The sequence below is a fragment of the Mus musculus genome, chromosome 16 (assembly GCF_000001635.26).
Source record: "Mus musculus strain C57BL/6J chromosome 16, GRCm38.p6 C57BL/6J".
NCBI lineage: Eukaryota > Metazoa > Chordata > Mammalia > Rodentia > Muridae > Mus > Mus musculus.
The window spans coordinates 7,311,154-7,337,996 of NC_000082.6; the positions used below are offsets into that span (position 1 = coordinate 7,311,154).

The window sequence follows — 26,843 nt, forward strand, 5'->3', positions numbered from 1 at the left end:
CCCAGCCTGCAAAGGAGAATTGTGATTTACTTACATTACTCCAGGAGCCACAATCAATAGAGAAAGGAAAGGAACTTCTAGTGAAATGCAAAGCAAAGAGAGGGTTGTGTCTTAAAGAGGAGAAAATTTTTACACACAAACACAAACACACACACACACACACACCACATGGGGAGGGAGGGAAGGAGGGAGAGAGAGAGAGGGAGAGGGAGAGGGAGAGGGAGAGAGAGAGAGAGAGAGGCCAAGGGTGGCAGGAGGACAACTTTCAGATGATAGAGGAGAAGAGATCCTAGTAGCAATTATTCTCCTTAGCAATACTTGAGAAGGGAGGAAGAGGACTTGGTTGATACAACTAAAAATAAAACATATTTTTGTTTTGTTTTGAGAGGGGTAATAAAAACGTATTAGAAGAAGGGCATGCTGGGACAATACCCCACGTGAAAATTGATCAGGTCTTCAGGTAAGCTGATCCCAAGGTCACAGGTAGGATGAGGTACAATAACAAGGGCAAGACAACTTCACAGGCTCTGAAGTAAGATATAAATCTAAGGGATTAGTGTGGTCGCTGGAGTCACCTCCATTGCCTATGTCCATATCAGGGAGCCTGGCCCTGAACCACATCACAGGAGAGCAGGTGCTAGGATAGTGGATTGACATATCAATGTGAAGTTTAAAAACAAAGAGTTGGGATATAGCACTCTGTGATTGCTTGTCTCAAAAGGGCAGCTTTATTTGACCTTGGATTATCTGTACAAATGTGTGGGTTTTCTGTGAGCATTTGGCCACTGTGAACTATGCTTCATCTCAGAACGGTGTCAGAGCAGGGCAGCATGAACCCCTGTTCCATCCATCTTTCCAGTTGCTCTTTATGTAGTTCAGTGCATTTGATAAGATGACCTTTTGCCTACTTTTGCATCTCTCTCTCTCTCTCTCTCTCTCTCTCTCTCTCTCTCTCTCTCTCCCTCTTTCTCTCTTCAGTTTTTTCCTGTATTTTGAACAAGTTAACACCTGCAAAATGTAAGACTATTCAAAAGCCATGGTGTGATGGTCTACTTGCCTAGGATACAAGCCTCAGGGCATGTCTGGGAGAGAATCTAGATTGAGGCGTTAGAGCCTTTGCAGTGAGAAGATAAGTCGCAACATCCCGTGGGTTGAGGTCTTGTACTGGATAAAATGGAGAAAGCAGACAGCCTGAGCATTCATTGTTCCTTGCTGGCTGACTGTGTACACGATGTGACCAGCTGTGCTTGTTATGCCTTCTTCATGTTGATGGGCTCTACCCATCAACCAGAATAAACCTTGCTCTTTAAGTAGCTTCTGTCAGCAAGCATACTTATCACAGGCCAGGAAAGGAAGCTGGCACACAGAGTAGCTATGTTCCCAGGCACACATTTTATTTTATTTGAAGACTGAGCTCAGGGTACGTGTGTGGTATAGTCCCTGGGCATCAACCATGCAATTTAGCATACAACTCTGGCACCTTGGAATATGGTGGTATATGTTTGCAAGTCCCCTTGCCACTCAAAGCCCTCCAAGCAGTAAATATTCAGATATCTCTCTTGGCATGAATGTCTTGACATCGCCACCCATAGGAATAGGCTGGACTTAGATGCTGCGTTTTGTCCTTAAAGAAACTTCTTGTCAAACAGTGACCTTTGGCTCTGGGATGCTGTGTATAATTTACACATCTGCTAAATTCAAATGCAGTGCACTTCAGTGAGCCGGAACGGGGCATCCAGATTTCAGTCCCCAAGCGCAGGATTCTCAGCCTGAAAATGTTCCACCTCAGAGGCCTTATCTTGTACATCTGTTTACCTTTGCCTCCTCATTGGGATGAGATTCACTTTGCTCCTTGCCGTCTTCTTGCCGAGTCTGTCTTATCAGATTTCACTTCATCTCGGCCCACATTTAGCCTTAATTTTTATCCCCGTTCTTCCTTGGCCCACAGAGGGAACACAGCTCATCTTTGATGGAACCTATGGTTTTTTTTTTTTCTTCAGATAGGATCAGGACTTGCTGAGCTGGTTAAAATAAATGCATTTCTTAAATAAATTTGTTCTTTTTCTGTTGCATGGGAAGTCTGTCAAGGCTTGCTCCTCCGAAGGCAATGGGAGGTAGGGCATTTCTCATATAAGAACTGCATGTAGGTCACACAGAGAGGGTGATGCTCAGGGGTTTTGTTAGGACTACACTGTTTTAGTGGTCAGACTTGGCAGGAACACACAGAGCTCCGCTGATGCAACTTGGCTGTACTAGACTCATCATAGAATGACCAAAGTGAGACCACTGCAAATAAAAACAAAAAGAAAAACAAACAAACAAACAAAAAACCCTGTTACTTGCTTCCATTAACCCATTTGTCCTGCTCATGTATGTGTAGTATGTGTACATACAATTTGTATGTGTCCTCATGTGTGTGTTGAGGGGATTGAATGTGTCATTTCTCCTCCTATCTTATTTGAAATCAGGGTCATTTGGGGGTTCTTCGTAGCTAGTCTGTGAGCTTCAGGGGGTTCTGTTTCTATCTCTTGTCTCTCAGTTGAAACATGGTCTATACAAATAAGCGACCATTGTCCAGGTCCTCATGCTTGTGCAACAAGTGCCTTGTCCTTTGAGCCATCACCCCATTCCAACTCATTCTTTAGTACAATGTTATAGAACAAAGGCCATTTCTTGTACATCTTAGCCAAGGTAACAGTGCAGAGCCATGCCTTCCTTCAAATACCAAAGGATGCCAAACAACACTCTCAGTGTACAAAAAGGACATTGTACACACCAGCATATGTACACATACCCAACAGCAACAACCTGGAACTTGCACACATGTGCTTATGTGTACACATATACACACTGCCAACAAAAACAATCATTGCATATGCATTAGGAACCAAACAGGTGATGTAAATTGGGTCATTAAAGATAAATAGTCCATCTGACAGGAAAAGAAGAAAAAGTTCATGGCAGTGGTAGGAAGATTGCAAGTCCCAAGGCATCCCTCAACCTTTAACTTTAGAATCTATTAAGAAATTCTAAATGAATAAGGAAGATATAGGGACTCGATCTTTATCTGTTACCACGTGTGGGAATTTCTGGGCGAAGTGAAGTTCTTTCCAAAGGCTGAGGCATATTGATCTGCTGAGATCAGAGGATGTCTTCAACGGAAATGTTGCTGAAAATACCACAGGAAGGAATATGCGTACTGGAGTGAGTCCTCTGAGGGGACGGCTGTCACTGAAAGCACAGCTAGAAAACAAGGAGCTAGAACTTTGCTGCTCCATTGCATCTAACCTGTACCCAGAGGTATCTGATGAGGAAGGATAGGGGAGGCAGAAGACACATATTCATGGCCGGAGGAAGCTGAGAAGGAGAGAGAGGATGAATAGCAGAGGTGCAAGAAGTGAGCCTTAGGGAGTAAGAGTCTACCAATACCCACTTCGCTGGGAAATTACATATTGATGGCTAAGATATTAATTGTGTGCCAGTTTTCAACATTAAAAGAACAAAATAAGCAATTTAACAATATACCATATATACATATGAATTTATAAGATCATAAATTAAGAGTTTACTTTTCTTTTTTTTTCCATTTTTTATTAGGTATTTAGCTCATTTACATTTCATAGCATTTCCAATGCTATACCAAAAGTCCCCCATACCCACCCACCCCCGCTCCCCTACCCACCCACTCCCCCTTTTTGGCCCTGGCGTTCCCCTGTACTGGGGCATATAAAGTTTGCGTGTCCAATGGGCCTCTCTTTCCAGTGATGGCCGACTAGGCCATCTTTTGATACATATGCAGCTAGTGTCAAGAGCTCCGGGGTACTGGTTAGTTCATAATGTTGTTCCACCTATAGGGTTGCAGATCCCTTTAGCTCCTTGGGTACTTTCTCTAGCTCCTCTGTTGGGAGCCCTGTGATCCATCCATTAGCTGACTGTGAGCATCCACTTCTGTGTTTGCTAGGCCCCGGCATAGTCTCACAAGAGATAGCTACATCTGGGTCCTTTCGATAAAATCTTGCTAGTGTATGCAATGGTGTCAGCGTTTGGATGCTGATTATGGGGTGGATCCTGGATATGGCAGTCTCTACATGGTCCATCCTTTCATCTCAGCTCCAAACTTTGTCTCTGTAACTCCTTCCATGGGTGTTTTGTTCCCACTTCTAAGGAGGGGCAAATATCTGGATACCATTCGTTATTAGATATCATTAGTTATGAGACTGAGAAGATGGTCCAGTCAGTAAATTATGTAGTTTACAAGCACGAAAGACCTAAGTTGAATCCCAAAACCCATGCTAAAAGGACCTGAGTTCAGTCCATAGAATCCACTTTTTTTTTTTTTTTTTTTTTTTTTTTTTGGTTTTTCGAGACAGGGTTTCTCTGTATAGCCTTGGCTGTCCTGGAACTCACTTTGTAGACCAGGCTGGCCTCATATTCAGAAATCCACCTGCCTCTGCCTCCAAAGTGCTGCGATTAAAGGTGTGTGCCACCACACCAGGCTGATATGGGAACTTTTATAAAAGTGGACTCTATGGTGGCGCACGCCTTTAATCCCAGCACTTGGGAGGCAGAGGCAGGCAGATTTCTGAATATGAGGCCAGCCTGGTCTACAAAGTGAGTTCCAGGACAGCCAAGGCTATACAGAGAAACCCTGTCTCGAAAAAAAAAAAAAAAAAAGTTCCCATATCAATGGACTCTTATGGACACAGTGCTGGGTAGGCAGAAGTCAATTCCTGGACAGAGCCTGCAGGGAGCTTTCAGTCCAGTGAGAGTCCCTGTCTTGAAAAGAAAATTAGGAATGACATTCAAACTGTTTCCTGTTATCTGTACTCTTGTGAGTACACACACACACACACACACACACACACACACACACCCCACACCACTTGATGATGTAAGCAAGGAAGTGATCACAGATTTCCTTCTGTCTAAACCATTTCCTAGGCAAGAGACTTATCAGATACCTCAAACAGGAAGCAATTTAGAACTATTTATGTTACATTGTCTTTTGATTATAAACTATCCAGCCATATATATTACTATAATTGTTTCCCACACTTAGTATTCTTTTTCAAAAGTTTTGGCTATGCCTATTTGTCCAGTTAATTAAGTTGTGTGAGTAGGCTCAAATTGACCAAACAGTCTATCATACCCTTTATGCTAATTATGTGTTCTGCAAATTTAAACTATACCATTGCCTTTTGATTTTTTAAAATATTTTTTAATTATGTGGACATGGAGATGGTTTGTGCAACCCAGTATCATGAAACTCAGAGGCCAAGAGTATCAGACCTCCTAGAGCTGAAGTTAGAGTTTTTTGTGAGCTGCCTGGTAGTAGTTGGCACTAGGATCCTCAGGTCCTCTGCAAGAGCAATATGGGCTCTTAAGCTCTGAGCCAGCTCCCCAACTCACACTGTTTTGAAAATGTCATGCTGTTAAAGAACCAGCTCACACAAGGTACCACCCCACACAGGTGACCACGAAGCTAGGATGTAGTATGTTTCTAGAACTTCCTCAGAGCTGTTATAACCTACTGCAGTCAAAATGTTGGTTTATGAAAGATTAATAAGGCTAGTGAAAAACAGAATTCAGTATCTACATTAGCTATTTACACCAAAAGAAAACAGCCAGGATTAATTATGCCACATGCAACATTCTAATGGAGTTTTCATTAACTGTATACCATTATGGAAACTAAGCAAGGATTATTCAAAGAATAATGCCAGCGGCTGTTATTGTTTGAGAGATTAAATTAGGTAATGGGTTATATATTCAAATCTGATGCAAAGGTTAATCAATGTACAGTCATCATCATATTAAACCCTTTATCATTCTAAGACACAAACACCCCAATATTAGTGATGTTTTCCTTGGAAAATAATCTATTTAGGTCTTTCTGTTGCTTCTTTAATGTGCATATGAAATGAAGAAAATCAGAACTCATTTCTACATAATTTTTGAAAATATATTTGCTTTTATTCTATAGTGCATACCTAAATTCTCTCTCTCTCTCTCTCTCTCTCTCTCTCTCTCTCTCTCTCTCTCTCTCTCTCTCTCTCTCTCTCTCTCTCTCCCCTCACATGTGTGTTTCTGGGAAGCATATTTAAGCATCTGTATAGTTACATTCTGAGAAATTCAGAGGTGAAATTTATTTTCTCTTAAGAAGGCAACTCAAGATGTTACTCTCTTCTGCTCCAAAAAATAGCTGGAGCACCCTAAAACAGATTTCTAAGATGGCATGTAGAACATAAGGAGGAACAGGGAGCCTCTTCAGCAGCCTTCGAGACCCTTTGCTGTTCCAGAGCCTAGCCATATTCCCAAGGATGTGATGGGGTTGGGAAAACTAGAAAAGGAGAGGCAGAAGTCATTTCTTAATTCCCTGGATAGACTTCATCATGAGCTGACTTCTACTAGAAGCAGAAGTCACAAATACGTACAGTCTGATGTACTACTAGAGACCACATGTCTCATATACAGCTGGAACTGTCTTTAAACCTTTACCCAGAGTAGTCTCTGCTCAGTAAGGATGTGGGACAACAGACTGGGGTGGTCTAGACTTTCTGTTCCACAGCCACACCCTATTTTACAGACAACCAATACATTTAAAGGTTTGCAATGAATTCCCACTTTTAAAGTATATTTAGCACAATGGTAATCTTGGCTGCCCCTTTTTCTTAAAGAAACAATCTAGTTCTGACAGTGTCATAGTTTGAGACTCTTAATATTTATTACAATTAGTATTATCATTGTGACCACTCAGCAAATATTTGCCTGGCCCTTAAAAATTGACCTAATCCTGATATTACTTTATCAACCCGTTATTTTAATCCCTATTTTACAGATGTAGAAAATGAGTTTTCTCAAAGTCAAATAGCCTACATTCATACTAGAAAACAAAGCCAAGTGGAAGAGTTTTTAAACCTGTTTTGTTATTGTTTGGTTGGTTCCTTGTTTATTTGAATTACACTATCAGACCTCAAAAGGCCATTATTCTCCCATCTGTGTCTCCTTCCTCAGTCTTACTTTAGTCCTGCAAGTACGTTTTGTTTTTATCCTTTCTGTCCAGAGGTGTTTTCTGCTAAGTGTCAAGGCCTAGTGCAGATTTTTAAGTGTGACTGGGATTCCCTGGGCATCTCTTGTTGGGAATAAGATGTTCTAGCCAGAACACATATAAAGGTAACTTCAGTGATGCTGGGACAGTGGCTACTGACCATCTCCGGGTCAGGAAGTGTGTTAGATTAGCCCAAATCAACTATGTGTCACTATGGAGAGGCAGGAGCTTGGAGAAAAGAGTCTAAATGTCAGATTTCTATAAAGCTAGTAGAATCCATTTCTTTTAAGGAATTTTCCCTTCTTAGCCCTTTATCTCTCTTGGCAAAAGGGGTACAGTGCAGGTAGAGCATACTTGGTTATAGGACCTGAACCCCATGGGTGCTCATTCTCTGTTCTGGAGAGCTGTTGAGACAAGCTTCAGAGTCCCTGAAATCTCACTGCCCAAGTAAGACCTTCAGATGCTGGCTGTTCATGTGAGCAAAGAACCTCAAGTCATATCCCAGACCTGCGCGACTGAAGCTTGCATGGAAAACAGTCACAGGACCATGAAGCATAGCAATTTGTGAAATGCATGACCCTGGATCCTTCCTGTCTCTACATGGCCCTTATATCCATGAAGTCTGGAGTTAGGAAATAACAATCAGATGATGGAGATAGCTCAGGCAATAAGGCTTTGCCAGGAAAACATGAGGACCTGAGTTCAATCCCCAGAACCCATATCAAAAGCAACTTTAGCCAAGGATGGTAGTCCTGTTGTATTCAAGTGTGGGGGCGGGGGAGTAGAGACAGGCAGATCAGTGTCTACCAATCAACCTACCCTAATCACTGAAGCCAGTGAAAGACCATTTCTAATAAACAACACCCAGTTGTCTTCTGATGTTCACATACATGTGAAACACACACACACACACACACACACACACAGAGAGAGAGAGAGAGAGAGACATACACACACCACTACCATCAACACCACCACCAGCAACAACAATAAAACAATATCATCAGATTTTTAACAAAAACAAAATTAAATTTTGGTCAGTATTGATAAAAAAATGTCTTTTGAAATACTTAGTGTCAGCTTCCTGAGTAAGGGCTAGTGTATATCTAGACAAGATTGCTGTTAATGTGACTCTAAACAAACAGTGGAAGCTGATTTTTAAAAATGTCTTTTAAGTGTTTATGGAAGAGAGGTGGATAGCAGATATTTCAAACTCTGCAGGCCTTCCAGATTCTCCTATCAATTCTCCACTCCCTATCATAGCACAAAGTACATATACACTCTACATATATGAGTGCATATGGCTGTGAGTCAATAAAACTTAATTAATAGACATTGAAACAATTTTAAGACCGGTTCACTGGTCAGCAATAGTATTCTGTTAATGTCTTTTCAACCAGGTAAAGCTGAGGCTTGGCTTAAAGAACATAAAAATGTTGATAGTGGCCAGATTTACTTGAAGACTATATAATTTATTGATACAAGATTTTTAAGAATATTATTTAAAACTCTAGTGGAGAAATCTGGTTGAAATCATTTGCATTTAGCTCCACAAATCAATGTAGTTCTCAGCACAATCCTTAATATATCTGTGTTTTAGAATTGCTGTGTGTTTAATGGGTATAATATTTAAATATAGTGCCATTTTGTGCTTGAGACATGGTTTTACTATATTTCTCATACCTGCCTAGAATTCATGATCCTCCTGCCTTATCCTTCCAAGTTTTGAGATTATAGCGAGTAGTTCCTATATTACACGTTGTTAAGGACAGATAGTATTTCAAAGAAGAACTGGAGCTTCTTGGGTTTCTGAGTTCCGGGGATAGAGCTAAGTCAATAGTGAGATCTCCAGGCAAATATTAGTTCTATTTACCATAATAGTGTGCTGGGATTATACCAGTACTGGGAAGATGAAGATAGAGAGATTTGTGGGTTTACATGGCATCCAGCCTACACTTCTTGGTGAGTTCCAGGCCAGTAAGACAGCCTTTTGGGAATATAAAATATGTGAAGCCATTGAGAAAGATGCTCAATGTTGACCTGTAGCCTAGACACTTTTTTATACAGGTACAGTATACATGTACACACACACACACTCACAAACAGAGCTTCTGGAATTGTTTTTCTTAATTTAATATCATATTGAATTAAATATTTTCCCTTAAAACCACAGGTAGCCTCAAATTTGGGGACAGATAAATAAAAGAGTCACTTAAAATTTTATTCAACTAATCAATGAGAAAATTATAAACAAATTCTTGGAATTGTTCTTGGAACATCTATGCAAAGCCTAAAATTGTGACAAAAATTAAGAAGCAAAAAGAAAGATAAGAAATGATGAATAGTATGAAAATCAGAAGTTAGAAAAATTAATTAGGGGGGCTGAGAGATGGCTCAGTGGTTAAGAGCGCCGACTGCTCCTCTGAAGGTCATGAGTTCAAATCCCAGCAACCACATGATTGCTCACAACCATCCATAATGAGATCTGATGTCCTCTTCTGGGGTGTATGAAGACAGCTACAGTGTACTTACATAAAATAAATAAATAAATCTTAAAAAGAAAGAAAAATCAATTAGGTTGAAGGATGATTTACAGAGTGCATGTGCTTCAGGCCCATTTAAATATGGAAATTTCCCAGTGCAATTGAAACACATTTTGATTTATAAGAAATATGTATATATATACATATGCAACATTTTCCAGTGATGTTTGTGCCCCTATAAAAGGGAATATCCCTGTCCTGGAAGCTCTACTGTAGCCCTTCAGAGAAGCTTGTCTTTCAAGTTGTTATAAGAACATTAGAACTGTGGTACTGTTAGCTTAATGCTTGTCTGGTGTTCAAAAATGTGTGACTTTAGGAGCATCCACAGCACTTTGTGCCTTTGGATTTATTTGTCAATCAGAAACAGTATCTTTTCTTACAATGTGAACGGGAACAACCCAAAGTTTTGAGTCTAGTAGAAAGTCAAAGTTGGGAAGATGCCACCTGGGAAGAAAAACTGTAGGGTGTCTCATTGTCCCTCAAGACAGGGTCTGTGAAGGGATTGCCATATGCACTAGCTTGCTGGGACTTACAGAGGCATCAAAGACAGGGTAGCTATCAACAGAAATAGATATTTTCAAAATTCTGAGGCTAACAGCAAAAGAGTAAGGAATTGAGGACCCAAGATGGCTGACATCTTTGTACATTCATCAGGTCTTCTCTCTGTGCAAGACTCTATCCAAATTACCTCTTAGAAGAAAAAGAGCACTCCTACTCTATTAGGTCCACCCACATGGCCTCATTTAACCCAATTATAATACCTGAAGGTCATCCTTTGGTATGTTAGGCTCTGAAGTGACATGCAATCCCTTCCATAACTGGGAGTTGGCCCACACACCTCTCCCTAGGGAAGGAAAACTCACAGGGCCCTCTCAAGGATCATGTAGTCCACACATGCATAGTAGCCTACCTCCACAGTTCACAGAGCAACTGGTACTAGGAGAGGCCTCTCTTCCTCAGGTTACAGAGCAAAGATAACCGTCTACCTTGTGATTGATGAGAAGGATAGACATAATGCACTTTTTCATAGATGTGCTTACCTGGCACTTATGATGCCTAGGGCTCTGTCCCCAGCACTATAAAAACTGGGTGTAGTAGCCTCATATTTGAGTGGTAGAGGCAGGAAGACGAGTTCAAAGTCATTCTTGGCTACAAAGTTGGAGCATAGCCTAGGCTGCATGCAACAGTTTTTCTCAACAAACAAACAAAAGCAGGGTGTGGATCTATTTTTGGTATAGATCTATTATGGTGAGCTTTATCCTACTTACATCCTTGATGTGCTTGCTGTTTGTTTGTGTATACTTCTGAGCCTCTGGATTAGACCTCCCTGCCATGGGTTCTGGGAGGATGCTCTGTTTCCTTCTTGCTTCAGGTTATATTAAATGCCTCAATTAGTGTCCTGGAGATGTAGGGAGTTAATCAAGGTGAGCATTTCACAAACTATGGCCCTTGGTCCTTCCAGGATAAGGGATCTTCTAAGACACTTAGGTCTTTGCAAGTTCCTTTGGATTTAGAAGCCCTGAAGGGCCCAGGTGGTCCGTATGTAATAAGTCCTGCCTGGGCTCTAATGATATGGGTGACTGCAAGAAGCTACAGGGTGTAGCCACCCTTTCCAAAGTCTAGTGACATATACAAATAAATTGACAGGTTTCTGTTTTAGCAGGGGGCTCATTTTTCATGTGCCCATAGCTGGGTCATTCAATTTGGATGTTTTTCCCCCCTACTTTTATGCTAATTTTTAAAGCTTTTAAAAACCACCCAAAAACAATAGAAGAGACAAACATTTACGTTGACAAAGTGAATAATTACTGGAGCCCTAATAATCTGCTATTGTTCAATAAGGCTTCTGGGAGGAAAATGCATGGGTTTTCTTTTGCCTTAAAAAAATCTAAACTGACCAACACCACTGACCTTCCTGGTTGGGTGTGAGCAAAGGCAGGCAAACATTCCCTGCTAAGTGATGAATGCAGAAGTCCTTTGTGTGGCTGGGGAGGTAACTTACATATTGGATGACCTCAGTTCAATCCCCAAACATCAAGGTTTTTGTTTGTTTGCTTGTTATTTTGTTTGTTTTAAAACAAGCCAGGCATAGTGGCATGTCTTTATAATCGCATGTTGTAGTGGAGACTGGAAGATCTCTACAGTGACTCTCTAGCCAGCCAGCCAAGGCTACTGGGCATGCTCCAGGCCAGTGAAAGAACTTGTTTTGTTTCTGTTTGTTTGTTTTGCTTGTTTGTTTGTTTGTTTTCTAAGCATGGTGGACAGTGCCCAAAAAACAGTTCCAACATTTCCTGGTTTTCCTCTGGCCTCCACACACACCTGCACACACGAGAACATCCACGCGTGCACATAGATTGTCCTCCTTCAGTTTGTTTTTTTACAGTGCATTTTAATGATGTTTTCTCCTTACCCCAATCCCTCCGGATCCTCCCCTTGGCCCTACCCAGCCAAAATAAAACTGTTTCTGGCATTAATGACTCCTGGGGTTTCTCAGTCTTGCTTGTGGCAGACAGCAGAAAGACAAGACCATTCTCACCAGCTGTAAATATATAATGAAAATTGTCTTGAAATAGTTTATTAATTTTCTGAATACCAGTGAATCATATTGCTGCTCACATAGGCCCAAGTTGGTGCTCAGAACTATTTCTTATTTGTCTGTTTGTTTGTTTGTTTTTCCTTGTGTTTGTCTTTGTCCCTAATCGTGTTCATTTTTAAAAAGATAGTATGCTGGTTTAAAACACACACACACACACACACACACACACACACACACACACACACACAGTTCCACAAATAGCTTCCAGAGCCAGCAAGTCACTCTATACTTGGTCGACACTTAAAAATCCTACAGACTAAACACTGATCTTTACAGCCCTATATTCCCAAGATGAGCCCAGGAAGAGAGCAGGCCAAGCTCAGGCAATGTGCTTCCTGCTCTCACACGGCCCTTAGCCCTCCTCCCTCACACTCTATTACAGTCAGATACATTACCATGCCCAGTGGCAGGAGAAAACCCATGAAGAGCCCAGCAGAGAGCTCTCTTCTTAGTTGACTTGACTAGCAGAGGAAAAGATTGTGGATGCATTGAGGACACACAAACCCTTCAAGAACAGGTGCACCACTGTTCAAATGGTCTTACAGAATCCCAGGAATCCTTTGGTTTTATATGTCTAAACAGAAAAAATTATCTTTCAAACATATTAGTCTTGGGATGATAAAATGAATTGGCCACCCCTAGGGACCAGGCATACAGAATGTCCTTTGTGTGTGTGTGTGTGTGTGTGTGTGTGTGTGTGTGTGTGTGTGTGTGTGTGTGTGTACATTTGGAGGGAGCATCAGTGCCAACCTTGGGTATCAGTCTTAAGTTGCTCTCTATGCTCTTCATTTGACAGAAGCTCGCTCACCAGCCTGGAGTTCTTTAATTCCCATAGGCTAGTTAGCTAGTGAGTCCCAGGGATCTATCTGCCTATCTCTAAGTCTCCACACCATGCTCCCACTGAGATTACAAGCGCTTGCCATACCACGCTAGGCTTTAAACAGAAATTCTGAGGACTGATCTAAAAACCTCACAAGTGTGTGACCTATAGTTCTAGCCTTTCCTTTTGTGGTTGTTGTTCTTTGTTTTGTTGTTGGTGGTTTGTTTTTGTTTTGTTTTGTTTGTTTGTTGTTCTTTTCTTTCTCTTTGGATTCTAGTAATCCAGGGCAAGGCCTGGTCATTCACAGGGATGATGCAGGGAGGTTGCTCCATTGACTCTAAGTGAGCATTGATAAAGACCCTTTATTTCTTCTTCCCTGTCTCTAATTTTATTGTTCAGAAGTGTCACCTGCCACTTCAGAAGCCAGAGCTTCTGTCTTCAGCTGCTTCTCTGCTTTCAGTCTAGGATCCTGGATCCAAAGGAATAGAGAGAGGTGTAGGCTTAATTATAAACCTTTTACAGTTAGAAACAGCCAAAGGAAAGATGCTCATTCAATTAGAAGCCGGTGAAAGAAGACATGTAGGGAATGCACTCCAGTTGTTCGGAAGAAGTGATGTTAGAGCTGTGTCTGAAAGTAGCTGCCTTTGTAGAAGCTATAAAGTTGTAGCGTTTATCTGCTTGTTTGAATCTAGGTTGCTTATTTAATAACTAATAGCAAGGTTAAACCTTTTGGCACTATCCTTCCTGTCTGTGAAAAGACATATGTCCCTTCCAGGCTGAATTGCTAGCCAGGAATAATGACCATCTCCCCCACGCCCCATGCCAGGGGAAATGTCCTGATGAGCAAGGGTTTGATATCACTTCAGACATCCCACTGGCTTCCCTTTGGCCAGATAGAGACTTTAAAATCCTACCTGTGACGGTCTATGTGCATCTTCGCAGAACTGGGTGTGCAGGAGCCTTTGGTCTTCAGCATAAGATGGATGAGCTTTGGAACAGGGCCTAATCATCCTCAGAAAGAGGGCTATCTTCCTTGCAGCTGCAGATGAGCTAGAGTTATCAGTGGTCTGAGACTTGGCAACCAGGCTTGCTGTCCAGCTAACCATATGACTCATCCTTAAAAGAACCCAGGAAAGGGGCTGGCAGTGTGCTCCATCAGTAACAGCACTTGCTCTGAAAGCATGACGACTGGGCAGATTCAATGGCACCCAGGTTAAAAGCTGAACCTGCCCATATCGCTAGAGTTGGAGGTAGGGGCAGTGGATCCCAAGAACTTACTGGCCAGCCACCTTGCTTAGACAAAAGGGGCACATTCCAGGTCAGTGAGAGACCTTGGCTCAAAGCAATCAGGTAGACAACCTCAGACAAAGACAGCCATATCCTCTTCTGGCCTAGAAAAATCTGATTCAGTGGTAGCGAGTACCCAAGTACTCACAGGCATTTCCCACACTACACTCTCTCTCTCTCTCTCTCTCTCTCTCTCTCTCTCTCTCTCTCTCTCTCTCTCTCTCTCTCTCTCTCTCTCTCTCTCTCTCTCTCCCTCTCTCTCTCTCTCTCTCTCTGTCAATAATCCTAGAAAAAAGGTGAAATAGATGGGTATCTTAGAGAAAACTGGTGAATATATTTAAGCAGTTGAATTCCCAGCCATAAACATCAGGGAGTAGAAGTCACCTCTCAGAGAGTCTGGTTGGAAAAGCACTATTTTTGGTTAAAAAAAAAAAATATATATATATATATATATATATATATATATATATATATATATATATATATATATATATATATATATATATGAATGATCCTTTTCTTTTTTTTTTAAGGTGTTTTAACTCAACTCCACTAATTAGTCCCTGCCTAGGGTCAGGTGTCTCACTAGGTGCCATGGATAAAATGTTAAGTAGGATTTGGCCTGCCTTGGGGGTTTCTGCAGGGAAAACCCATATAAATAGAGAAAAGGATCTGGCAGGGAATTGAAATGGGTATGATAAGATCATGAAGAAGGAGTAATTAATTCACTCCTGATGAGTGGCACTGGAAGAGGTCACTTATAAACTATGCAGAGGGGATACGGGAAAAGGCGACTTTTAAAAGGGCTTCGCCATATGCAATTACTAATATTCCATTCTGTCAGAGGTAGAAAAGCCAATTCCATCTGATTTGCCTCAACCCTGAGGGCAAGGAGGGCATAGAGTTCTCACCACCATACCAACTCACATCAAGTGGCAGCAGTTGCCAGTAGTCATGTTGAGAGCAATTCTGCACATTTTAGGACACTGCGGACCAATAGGTGTTATTAAAACTGATTAGTGATGTCTCTGCCCTGGCTGGAGATTCAGTAGAACTGTAATTCACCCCTCTTGTCACTCTTTTCTTAACAATAAGTTTTAAGCCAAGGAACATCTGTGTAAGAGTAGATACACTTAGCCTGTATGAGTGAAACTCTTTCACAGTTGACCTGTGGTCTCTGTTAGGGGATGGGAGAAGAGAGAATTCAAGGGAGTCATTGAGAGGTTTTGTGTACGCTGTGTTCGGAATGGCTTCCAGGGATTTTCTAAACAGTCTTTATAGGGCATGTTGTACCCTCTTAGCTACTTAACCTACTTTTTAAACATATCTGCATTAAACAACCCTCTCCCTGAGATGCGTGGGCACTGCCCTGTTCCTCTGTGGTGTCATGTTTTTATTGAACTAGAGGTTTTCCTTTAAACAAAGGTCAAAAAGTGGGAAAATAACTCACTATAAGCACAATGCAAATTCAATTAGAGGATGTTTTTAGGTAAAATAAAACCCAAGTCTTATGACCAAGCATAGATTTTGTTTTACAGAAGGTTAAATGCTTGTGTAAAGATCATTTTGTTCTGCTGTACTATGAAGGGAACATTCAACGACATGATTCTAGGCTGGCTAGGCTGGCTTCTCAGAGTCCACAGCCCAAGAAAAATAGGAGAGCTTCATTAAACCCTGCCAGGGTTCAGCTTTCTACTCAGAATCTGTGTTGGATCCCAGTAGAATTCTACACATTGCACTAAGGATATTGAAACTTGACCCAGGGGTTTTAACAACAGATCCTGAAAAGTCTGTTAGCTGTGATTTTGGCTAAAATTAGATGATTTTCCTTTTATGAAATTCTGGCCCACCCTCCACCAAGAAACTTAAGATCTTGTTTTAAAGGTTAAATTTTAACCAGGGATGCACAGGACAGAGTGGTGAGGGATGCACAGGACAGAGTGGTGAGGGACTGTCTCAAACTCTACCTGCCAGTGTCTTCATGTTGGAGATTCAGAGTCATAGCTTTCTGTGTCCTTTAGTAATTTACATTTCTAAGAGTTTGAGCGATGAACAAAACCAGATAGGATACCCACCCATGGCAAGGTCAGACATCAATGCTTTTCATCGGACTCCGTGATAAAACAACTGCCTGTCCTGGTGGGTAGCCCATCTCCAATGACTGATTTTAGAATTCTTCCCTCCTTGCTGGTAGGAATTTGTTCTTAATTCCCTTGCCAGTTATCTGTGGTAACCAGAAATGTTTATGGAGGGTCAGTTAGATCATGGGATAGCTCTTGTATGATGACAAAGTGAAGTAGAAAGGAGAGAACCATCAATTCAGCAAAAGTTCATCAGGGGCCCAGCCAAGTTCTTAGTGTACTGACTACTGAGCCATACCAATTGGGTTCATTCTTTTCTTTTCTCTTCTTTTCTCTTCTTTTCTTTTCTTTTCTTTTCTTTTCTTTTTTCTTTTTCTTTTTTTTGATATTTTCTTTATATACATTTCAAATGTCCCAAAAGTTCCCTATACCCTCCCCCCACCCTGCTCCCCTACCCACCCACTCCCACTTCTTGGCACTGGCATTCCCCTGTACTGGGGCATATAAAGTTTGCAATACCAAAGGGCCTCTCTTCCCAGTGATGGCCAACTAGGCCATCTTCTGCTACATATGCAGCTAGAGATGCAAGCTCTGGGGGTACTGATTAGTTCATGTTGTTGTTCCACATATAAGGCTGCAGACCCCTTCAGCTCCTTGGGTGCTTTCTCTAGCTTCTCTATTGGGGGTCCTGTGTTCCATCTTATAGATGACTGTGAGCATAATTGGGTTCATTCTTATGTCTGGACTATTTTGAGTGCAAAGGGGAAAGAGGGATAGATGGCACCTCTTTAGGTCCAAGCATACGACAAGTGTGCTACAGTTGAGCTACTTTTTCTTATATGACAGGAATAGCATTAGTAGGCATTGTGACTGGAAGAAGAGATAGGCTTGAGATTTGAATGAAATCTTTGTCTTGAGGGGACTGGGGAGATAACTCAGCTTATAAAATAAATTCCAAAGAAACATGAGAGCTTTTTAGCTCAGATCAGATCCGCAGGATCCACATAAAAAGTTCAGTGGCCTGCCAGTCGTTCTACCTGAATTGGTGGCCTCAGGTTTTAAGAGAAACCTCATCTCAAATATAAGATGGAGGATAAATACTCGATGTTGACTGATCGTGTATGTGCGGGCAAACATACACGCACACATGCACACACACACACACACACACACACACACACACACACACACACACTTTTATTTTAACCTGGAAATAGGTTTAAGACTCTAAAGAAGCACAGAGAGAAGGTGGACATGGGTTTGAGGGAGAATGTACCTTGTTAGAACCTGCAAGAGTTGGGTGGTGGTGCACAGGCAGGCAGAACAATCAACTTTCTTGTTTCTGGACCTAATGACACTTGGGAGTTTGAACTACATGTCTGTAGAAGTTGGTATAACATAGGACAGGATACTAGACCCATTCCATAGGGTGGACTTGCTTCTATGGTGTGCTCAAGAGGTAGGCTTCATTTTGTGGAAGATGACAATCCTGCCACAGTAACAAAATAAGTGAGGGAAGTTAATTTGGCCCAGTAAGGAAAATGAACCAAAAGCAGGGAGGTTTTTACAGCATCCCTCACTGGTTTACTCCATGGGCACCAAGCCCCACTCATTCTTTGCAGTCCATGAGTTTGAATTTAATAGCAGTAGCAGTGGTAAATTAACTTCCAAGAAGAGTCCTCCTCGGGCCAGCCATCCTTGATGTGAGTGGGTAGTTCAAAGGTAGAAGCAGAGAAGGAACTGTCTCAGGATGCCACCAGTCCTCCCTGCTGTAAATTTCCATTTTACAAGAAGCCAGCTGCCCTGTCCTTTAAATCAGGCAGGGGCAAGCCCTCACTGCAGTGCTGGCTGCCTGCAGGTCAGGTAAGCAGACACTGCAGTGGGAGGTAAGGAGCTCCTGGGATGCAATCTGAAGCAAGTAGGTCAGCAGTCATCCCCCACAGTGTCGGGCATGCATCCAGGGTAGGCCGTAGGGAAGACACATCTAACATTCTTTTCTGCCTTGCCTTCCTTCTACTCTTCCTCTAAAGAGCTCCTCCACCAAGATGAATATTTAGGGCAGGGGTAGGGGAAATTGCCTGGAAACAAATCAACACCTAAACTTCCCATTTGTGGAGCAATCATTTAACTGACAGCCTTTGCCATGGGCACCTGGTGGAGGTAGGTGTATTTATGTCCATTTCTCAGTTTCTCAGATAGGAATGGTGAGACACAGAGAGGCCCAATGACTTTTTAAGATCACATGACAAAGTGGCGTTTCAGTCTAATTTCCTGTCTGGTTCTTATTAGTATTTTTAAAGTTTGTTTGTTAGCGTATATTAATTATACATAATCATGGCTTCAATGATGACATTTCATGTGTATATTTTTCATCAGTTCTTCCATTACCTACTCTTTTTCTCCTCCCACTCATTCTAGTTTCCTTCCAAAGTCTTTCTGTCTCCATCCCCTGCCTCTCCTGTATTTTTTTTTAATTTTTTGGTGATCAAATGAATTTACCTAGGGGAAACTTACTGGGACATGGGTATCAGGTTGTCTGCTATTTCTTAAGACCCCTTTTGAGAATGCCACACCACTCCCATTGTGTGTATAAAAGCAGGCTGTTACTAACTAGACCCTACAGTTAACCCTCATATGAAATGAAACAGCATGTATTGGGTGGGATATGGAAGTGGGTGGGTTTCCTCTGGTCTCTTTGGCTTCCTGTGCTCTGAGATGTGGCTGTGTTTTCATTTCTCTGCCTTTCTTGTTTGTATTGCCTTGCTCTCAGATGTAGTGTGCTATCCCCCAACCAGAGACCATCTCTTTCTTTCTCTCTTTCTCTCTCTTGTAGGCACGGTGCTGTTGTGCCAGGCCAACCAGGAGGGATCTTCCATGTACAGTGGCCCCAGTTCACTTGTATATACTTCTGCAAGTAAGCCCACAGTTGTGGCTCTTTTTGTTTTGTGATATGTATATATAAGTCCACTCATCTTCCTCGTCATGTAAGTCTCTGTCCTCATCTCCTTCTGGCCGTGCTCTCCCTAAGGTAGAGTGACGTTTCATAAGCATGTCTGTTTCTCCATTGCCTTAGCATCTAAATCCCTCTGCTTGCTCACATTCATAGTGATTCTGCCTCCCAGGTATGCACCAGCCATTCTCCATTAAAGCTGTCCTGATTGACAGCCAGAATGGGACATGGGAATTGGTTGGTAGGAAATGTTGTGGGAGGGAGGGAAACTAGAGACCATTGACTGCATTGATCATAGCTCTGCAAATTAATGGTAACACATTTTAAATGTGCTAGCTACCCCAAAAAGTCCCTATATCTCAGCAAGTGTCTTGGTCTGTTCCTTTGTAGATGAAGTTCACTGTGGAAAATACAGCCAGCTTATGGCTCATTAGCAAGGCTTGTGAGTCCAATGTGAGGGGTATTAAATTAAGGTTTGTTTTTTTTTTCAATTTAATTGGAAAACAGCAATTCAAAACCACCCTGGTTAAATTGCATATATGTATATACTTACATCTAAATGTAAATATAGCCACCAAGAGCCAGAGTCAGGAGACTAAACAAGAGCTTGGGTGGAAATCCTGGTGAGCGCCCTCCCTGATTCCAGAGCAGACTGGACAACCAAAGCTAAATCTAGGCTCTTTGGGCCTCCTCCTTTCATATCTTAGCCAGGACTTAGTCCTTATTTATTACCTAATGGAGAGACTAAAATGTAGGGCTGGGAGGTTTCCTTAGTTGGCAAATGTGTCCTCTTTAGAGCTAGTGCCGGAAAGGATGTCTGCAGGTCGTTGGGATGGCCAATGGGCTTCTGAAAGAAGGGTAGTGTTGACATGGAAGCTCTTGATAGTCATAAAATTGAAAGCAAGGAGATTTCTCATTGCTGGGAAAAATCTGATACCTCAATCCCCAGAGTGCAAGAGCAAGATACACTAGAGAGAGGTCATCTAAGTCCAAAACTTTAATGGTGGCAATCCTGGGACACACTGATTGTATAAGACATGAAGATCAGCAGCTATTTCATATTCAAACTCAGTTGTGAGCTGGTTAAATGAGGAGGTTATAAACCCTGACAAGAAGTGGTTCTTTCTGAATGGAGGCAAATTGTCACTTGTGAGTCACCGTAGATGTTAGCATTCTCCATGCCTGCTCCAGGTAGGTACTATACTGCTTGCTTTGCAGGTGAGGGAGTCGGAGTGCCAAAGGACAGTGAAGTATCTGGAGCCAGAGGAGCACTTCAGTGTTCAGAGGCATTTGCAAACATTTGGTTCTTTCCACTTTGCCTGCCCATCCTGTTTCTACTCCATTTTCTGGAGAACTGTTGATGCGTAGTATTGCTATTGGTCCACAGAACTTCTAGAAAAAACTCTCTACATATGTGTTCTATAGGACAGTGTGGGTGGGTCTTGGAGACAATAATTATTTGAATTCATCACACTAAGTAGCCACATGGGGAGAGCAGTCAGTTAACAGATGAGACAGATTGCTCTGTATACTTCTATGATATTCTTCCTTCTTATTTACAGAAGTGAACCAGACACAACTTGGAAAGTACTAATTTGAATTTGTCTAGCTATTCTAAAGCAAATTTGGCTCATGTTTTTTATAACAAATATAGAAATATCACACAAACTCTCTGTTGGGAGACATGATGTCAGGAGATAGCAAATTAAAGCCACAGGCTGGACCCCATCTTTATCCATTCTATAAGGACTGTAAAACCAAACTGAGTAAAATGTGTATTATTGCCAAGTGTGGTGGTACATAGATTTGATCCCAGCATTAGGGACTGAGAAAGGCAGGTGTATCCTGAGTTCTATACCAGCCAGTCCTATAGCTATATAGTAATAACTTGTCTCAGAAAATGTGTATTTTATATTGATATTACTTCAATGTATATTCTTGATAGGTGCCTGATATTCTAAACTATTGCAAAATGTCTCTTACAGAAGAAGTGACTAAACCTTCATGTAAAGGGTCTTTGTTAGTCCTAAGAGTATGTGGTGATATCACCACTTCACATATATTCCACAAGCTTAGAGAGCTCCTATTTTAAGTAATGTCAGTCAGCTTGCCTATACATCTTCAACTTCTTATTGTCAAGGATCAGCCATGTGACCTTTAGAAAATATGCTAATGGCCTCCTCATATGCTATTGTTTAATTATATTTTAATCTGTCGCTCCAGTTGTTGAATGTTCAGGTTCATAGCAATTATTTTCAAATATATTAAAATCAATGCCCTTTTCTATAGCAGTCTTAAAGGAAGCAATTAATAGCTAATTTCACTTTTGTAAGTTTTTAAAGGAGGCACAACCTAGTTTCTTTCACCAAGAATCTTGACTGGATGTTTATCTTAGGCAATGATATTCAGATTGGCAAGCTGGCTGAGTTTTGTTTCAGAGCAAGGAGCTCCACTAGAGCCAGGGAAGGTTGGTCACAACCCTGGGGCATGCAGCCCAGGTTTCCTCTCTGCACCATTGCTTTTTGGTCTAGCTTTTTGCAGAAAGCTGCTGCCTTGGCAAGATACATCCCAGTTTGCTGTTTCTTACCAGGTGAAAATGCCTATCTAGAACAAGCTATAGCTCCTACTCTTAAAGCATCCAGCCACCTGATCCAGGGTCTTCTTCTCTCAGGTCAGACTCTCACAGGGCAAATAGTTCCATCTTCTCTTGTCTATGAGACCTGAATGATGCAGAGACTTTCAGTAGGAATTCTGTCTGTTCGTTCAAATGGAGGCTCCCTTACTTCTTAGTAATGTTTTAGGGTTCCCTTTTGTAATCTTGAAGTTTCAGGAATTTCTCCATTTTTTCTGAAGGTTATGATCCTGAAAAAATATGTATATAACAGACTCTGTGGATTGTTCTTATGTAAACTGACTTCTGATACTATTCATCAAACTGGGGACTCGCTCCATTTTTATTATGCTTTTTTTGTTACTTTAAATTTAAATATACTTTGATCACATTCTTTTACTCCCCAAGTCCTTCTACTTCCCCTCCCTAGCTACCAAACATTAAGTTCTAAAACAAAACAACAAAAAAACAAGCAAGAACCCTATACAACAACAAACTTCTCCAAAACCAAGAAAACAAATTAAAATGACATGAATAAAAAACAAAACAAAAGAATTGAACCAAATAAAACCAAACTGTAACCAAATACAACCACACAACCAGAAAGCAATCCTGTGGAATCTATTATATGTTGGTCAACTGCTCCTGAACATGAGGCTTGCCTTGGAGTGGTTGTCCCTCCACTGGAGAAAACTGATTTTCCCCTCTCAGAAGGTATACATGACGATTCAGTTGTCAACATTTATACTAGCAGTTAGTTGTCATTCATTAAAACATAATATAAAATACAATAAGATACAACAAAAACTATGAAATCAAAATTTGACAAGACAAACCAACAGAAGAAAAAAGCCTGAGAGAAGGCAGAAGATCCAGAGACCCACTCAATCTTACACTCAGACGATTCCCATTAAAACCCTAACATACATACATAGAAACATACATGCATGCATACATACATACATACATACATACATACATACATACATACATACATAATGTTGAAGACCTGGTGTAGACCTGTGTGGGTCATGAGCATGCTATTTTAGTCTCTGTAAGTTTATATAAGGTTTGCTCATGTTGATTTAGAAGGCTTTACTTCCTTGGTACCCTCCATCCTCACTGGCTCTGACACTCTTTCTGAGTGTTCTTTTGTGGTATTCTCTGAGCTCTAAAGGGAGGGATCTGATGGAGACATCCCATTTAGGATTAAGTCTTCCAAGGTCTCTCACTCTGTACTTAATGTCTGGCTGTGGGTCACTGTATTTGTCCCCATCTGCTGAAGCAAAAAGCTTCTCTGACAATGGCTGAACAAAGCACTAATCTATGAGTACCGCAGAATGTCGTTAGGAGTCATTTCATCACTATTTGTTGTTATTGTTTTAAGACTAGATGATTTCGTTTACTCAAAGACTCGAGCTAACTAGTCTCAGGCTCTTGATCACCTAATCAGTGTTGGGTATGGTCTCCCTCTTGTCGAGTGGGTCTTAAGACAAACCAGTTATGCCCACAAGATTTTTGCCAACATTGCTCTAGCATATGTTACAAGCAGAACTCCACAGTAGATCAAAGCATTTGTGGCTAGCTAAGTGTTTACATTTCTTCTTTGGTAGAAAACAGAGTATCTTCCTATACCAAATATGACAGAACAGAGGGTAGAGGCTCTATGTAGGCACTAGGTCAACATTTCCATGTTCAGTGAATTTTGTAGGTATTGTAGTCAACAGTGGGACCTTGCTGTCAGTTTGTGGAGAACAACTTATATATAGTCCTGGCAATAGCCTCTGCTGTTTGGGAATTTCCAAGAGGCCCCTTGGGCCAGCAACACAATTAGATGTAACCCAGTCCCTATAGTGAGAGCTTCTTTGATAATGTAAGATGTCCAGTTGAGACTCTGTATCCCCATTATTTTTCAATTTAATTTAGATCACCTTCATATATGTATATAATTTAGAAAGTTTCTACCATATTATGTTTTCACACAACTCTCAAATGCCCCTTAGTTACCTGTCTCTCTGTATATTCCTACCATAACCACCTTTCCTCAATTCCCTTTTAATCCTCTCATTTCAGTTTCTGCCTTAGTCCATCCATAATTATCTATTCCATTTCCCTTTCCTAAGGGAACTAGGTTAAGGAGTTGCTCTCTCTAGTTCCTTACTCTACACCTACCCTATGTGGTTCTTCAGATTGTAGCTTGGCTTTCATTGACTTAACATATTATCCACATATAAGCAAATACATGTCATATTGTTCTTCTGAGTCTGGGATACCTTGCTCAGTATGATTTTTTTCTAGTTCCATCCATTTTTCTACAATTATCACAATGTCATTTAAAAAATGACTAAGTAATACTTCATTGTTTAAATGGACCACATTTTCTTTCTTCATTCTTCTGTTGAGGGACATTTAGATTGTTTCCATTTCTGTCCATTATGAATGGTGCAGCAGAGACATGGTTGAGCAAGTGTCTCTGAGATAGGATGAAGCATCCTTTGATAATATGCTAAAGAATGGTATAGAGCAGTAAATTCCCATTATCTTCAAGAACTGCCCCCACAGAATTCTACAGTGGCTCTGAGTTTGCACGCCCACCAGCAATGTGTGACTTTCTGTTTACTCCACTTCCTTACCAGTGTGCTTCCTCCACCTGTTTTGACTATTTAGCCACACTAATAGATGCAAGATTGAATCTCAAATAGTTTTGTTTTGTGATTGCCCAATGGCTAAGGATGTTGGACATTAAAATGTTTCCCACTCATTTCCTCCATTTCAAGTCCTATCAAAAAGCTACAATAATAAAAGCAAGACATGTTTGTTGGTCAGTGGAATCAAATTGAAGACCTAGACATTAATTTATACACGTATGGACCCCTGATTCATATATATAAATGCCCAAAATACACACTGAGGAAAAAAAAAGACAGCATCTTTAGCAGATGGTGCTGGTCAAATCATTGATGTTGTCATGTAGAATAATGCATCCATACTTATCTTTACAAAACTCAATACCAAACAGATCAGTGACCTCGACATAAAATGAGACACACTGAACTGGATAGAATAGAAAGTGGGGAATAATAGCCTTGAAGTCATTGGCACAGGAAAAGACTTCTGAACAGAGAACACTATTAGCATAGGCACAAAGAACAATTAATAAATGGGACTTCATAAAACTTAGAAGCTTCTGTAAGGCAAAGAACATGGTCATCTGAACAAAGGGTTCAGCCTATAGGATGAGAAGTGATTTTTACCACTTACATATCTGAACGAGGGCTCATATCCAAAATATATAAAGAACACAAGAAACTAGATATCAATAAACTAAATAACCAATTTTAAAAATGGGGTACATATCTAAACAGAATTCTCAATAGGGGTTTTCTCCATTTTTAAATTAGCCTTAAATGTTTTCAAATTAAATTGTCCATATTCTTAGCCAATAGATAATTATCTGTAAATAACACCCTTACATGCAGTAGGGGAGATAGTTTTTAAAGGAACCCTGCTGGATGAGCCTGTAATGAAAATAAATCCCAGGGAAATCATCTGCTTTTAAAGATACGTTTGCATAATGTTTCCAATGCTAAGTAAATCTTCCTGATGTGACTGACGACACCCAACAGCAATAAGAAGGAGAGATGTCACTCAGGACTGCAGGTCAGTATAGCACAGCCCTTTTGCTCTTCCCTTCTGACCCCATGGTTTATGCTGACTTAAAAGTGTCATAGGATACTGCATAGCCTCCCGTATGTCCTAGTAAACAGCTCTCAATTAAAGTCAGAGCAAAACATCAAGAATTTAGGCAGGGTGTGTTCCTACAAATGGGACCTGTTTACTATGAATGCCATTATTAGACAGGCTGTGAGCCATATGGTCCTTCGTAAGAGAAGTTTTGAAGTGGTCAGGGCTGGTGACCTCTTGACCTCTTCTTGATATGTTACTAACTAACCCCATTTTTGCTTCACGCAAAGAGAAAAGGCACATAGCTCTAAGTGCTAAAGATGGAAGTGATGCTCTCAGGAAGGCAATCACCTGGTCCACACAGGGATAAAACCTCATTTAGGTGAGCAAGTGGAGTGATGGCTTTTGGTCCTTTCTTTTGTCTATTACAGTCAATGTCATCAATGTTGTTTTCTCTTAAGCTTATGAATAAATTTTTAATTGGAACGTTACATGTCATAAAAAGCACGATGCACCATTGGAATAGCATATTTTTATAAGCCTGTAGAGTAGTCTGTGTGGACTTCTAGGATTCTTCTCTTTTTCTCCCATTTGATTTGAGGACTATACTCTGAAGTGGGTAAGGAAAGCATTAGTCCTGTGCTTTCACTTAGAGGCAGGTACTCACATACACATTATGCACATATTCTCTATCATCAGGCTTGGGTTTATTTAAGTTGCCATGATCATCACCTTGATACCTCTTTGATATTGTCAAGCTGTTTCATTGAGGGTCATCACTCAGATCCAGACAAAGCAACACACCTCCTTCCACATCCCGCACCAAGGTTGTGGTAGGCATATTTGTAATAGCAGCCTTACATATTCATGCTTCAGAGTCCTCATCTGTAGGCCAGTGATAGGATTCTGCACCCAGCTAAGCAAGCCCCTCTGTAATGACTGTTTGGGGTCTTGTCGATGTTGCAGATTATACAGGTGAAAGAATACAGCTCTCTTTGTTCTTTTTGGCATGAGTTTCTTCCTCACTGTAAACACCATCTTTCACACATTCAATTGCAAATTGTACTTAACCTCTTATAAATTCCAGTTTGGTTTAGTGTTTATTATTGCTGTTTGTGATGAGCATTGTTTGCTATTGAAGTGTATCTTTCCTTATATGTGACTTGCATGCCATTATACAATTTTAATTGTACAGGCAGATTTATCTGTCTTTTCTTATACTG

The 26,843-nt window shown here is 40.9% G+C and overlaps 1 protein-coding gene across 53 annotated transcripts in view; it reads left to right on the forward strand.

Moving 5' to 3' along the window:
• Positions 1–26,843, forward strand: part of Rbfox1 (RNA binding protein, fox-1 homolog (C. elegans) 1) — a 1,527,688-nt gene that overhangs the window by 1,426,361 nt on the left and 74,484 nt on the right. For 42 of the 53 annotated variants that reach the window (NM_021477.5, NM_001359725.1, NM_001359724.1 and 39 more), the window contains one exon: positions 19,209–19,289. The exons of the other annotated variants lie outside the window; for them this stretch is intronic. In NM_021477.5, coding sequence (NP_067452.2) covers positions 19,209–19,289 — 81 coding nt within the window. The remainder of the gene's footprint in view (positions 1–19,208; positions 19,290–26,843) is intronic. 53 annotated transcript variants of the gene reach the window in all.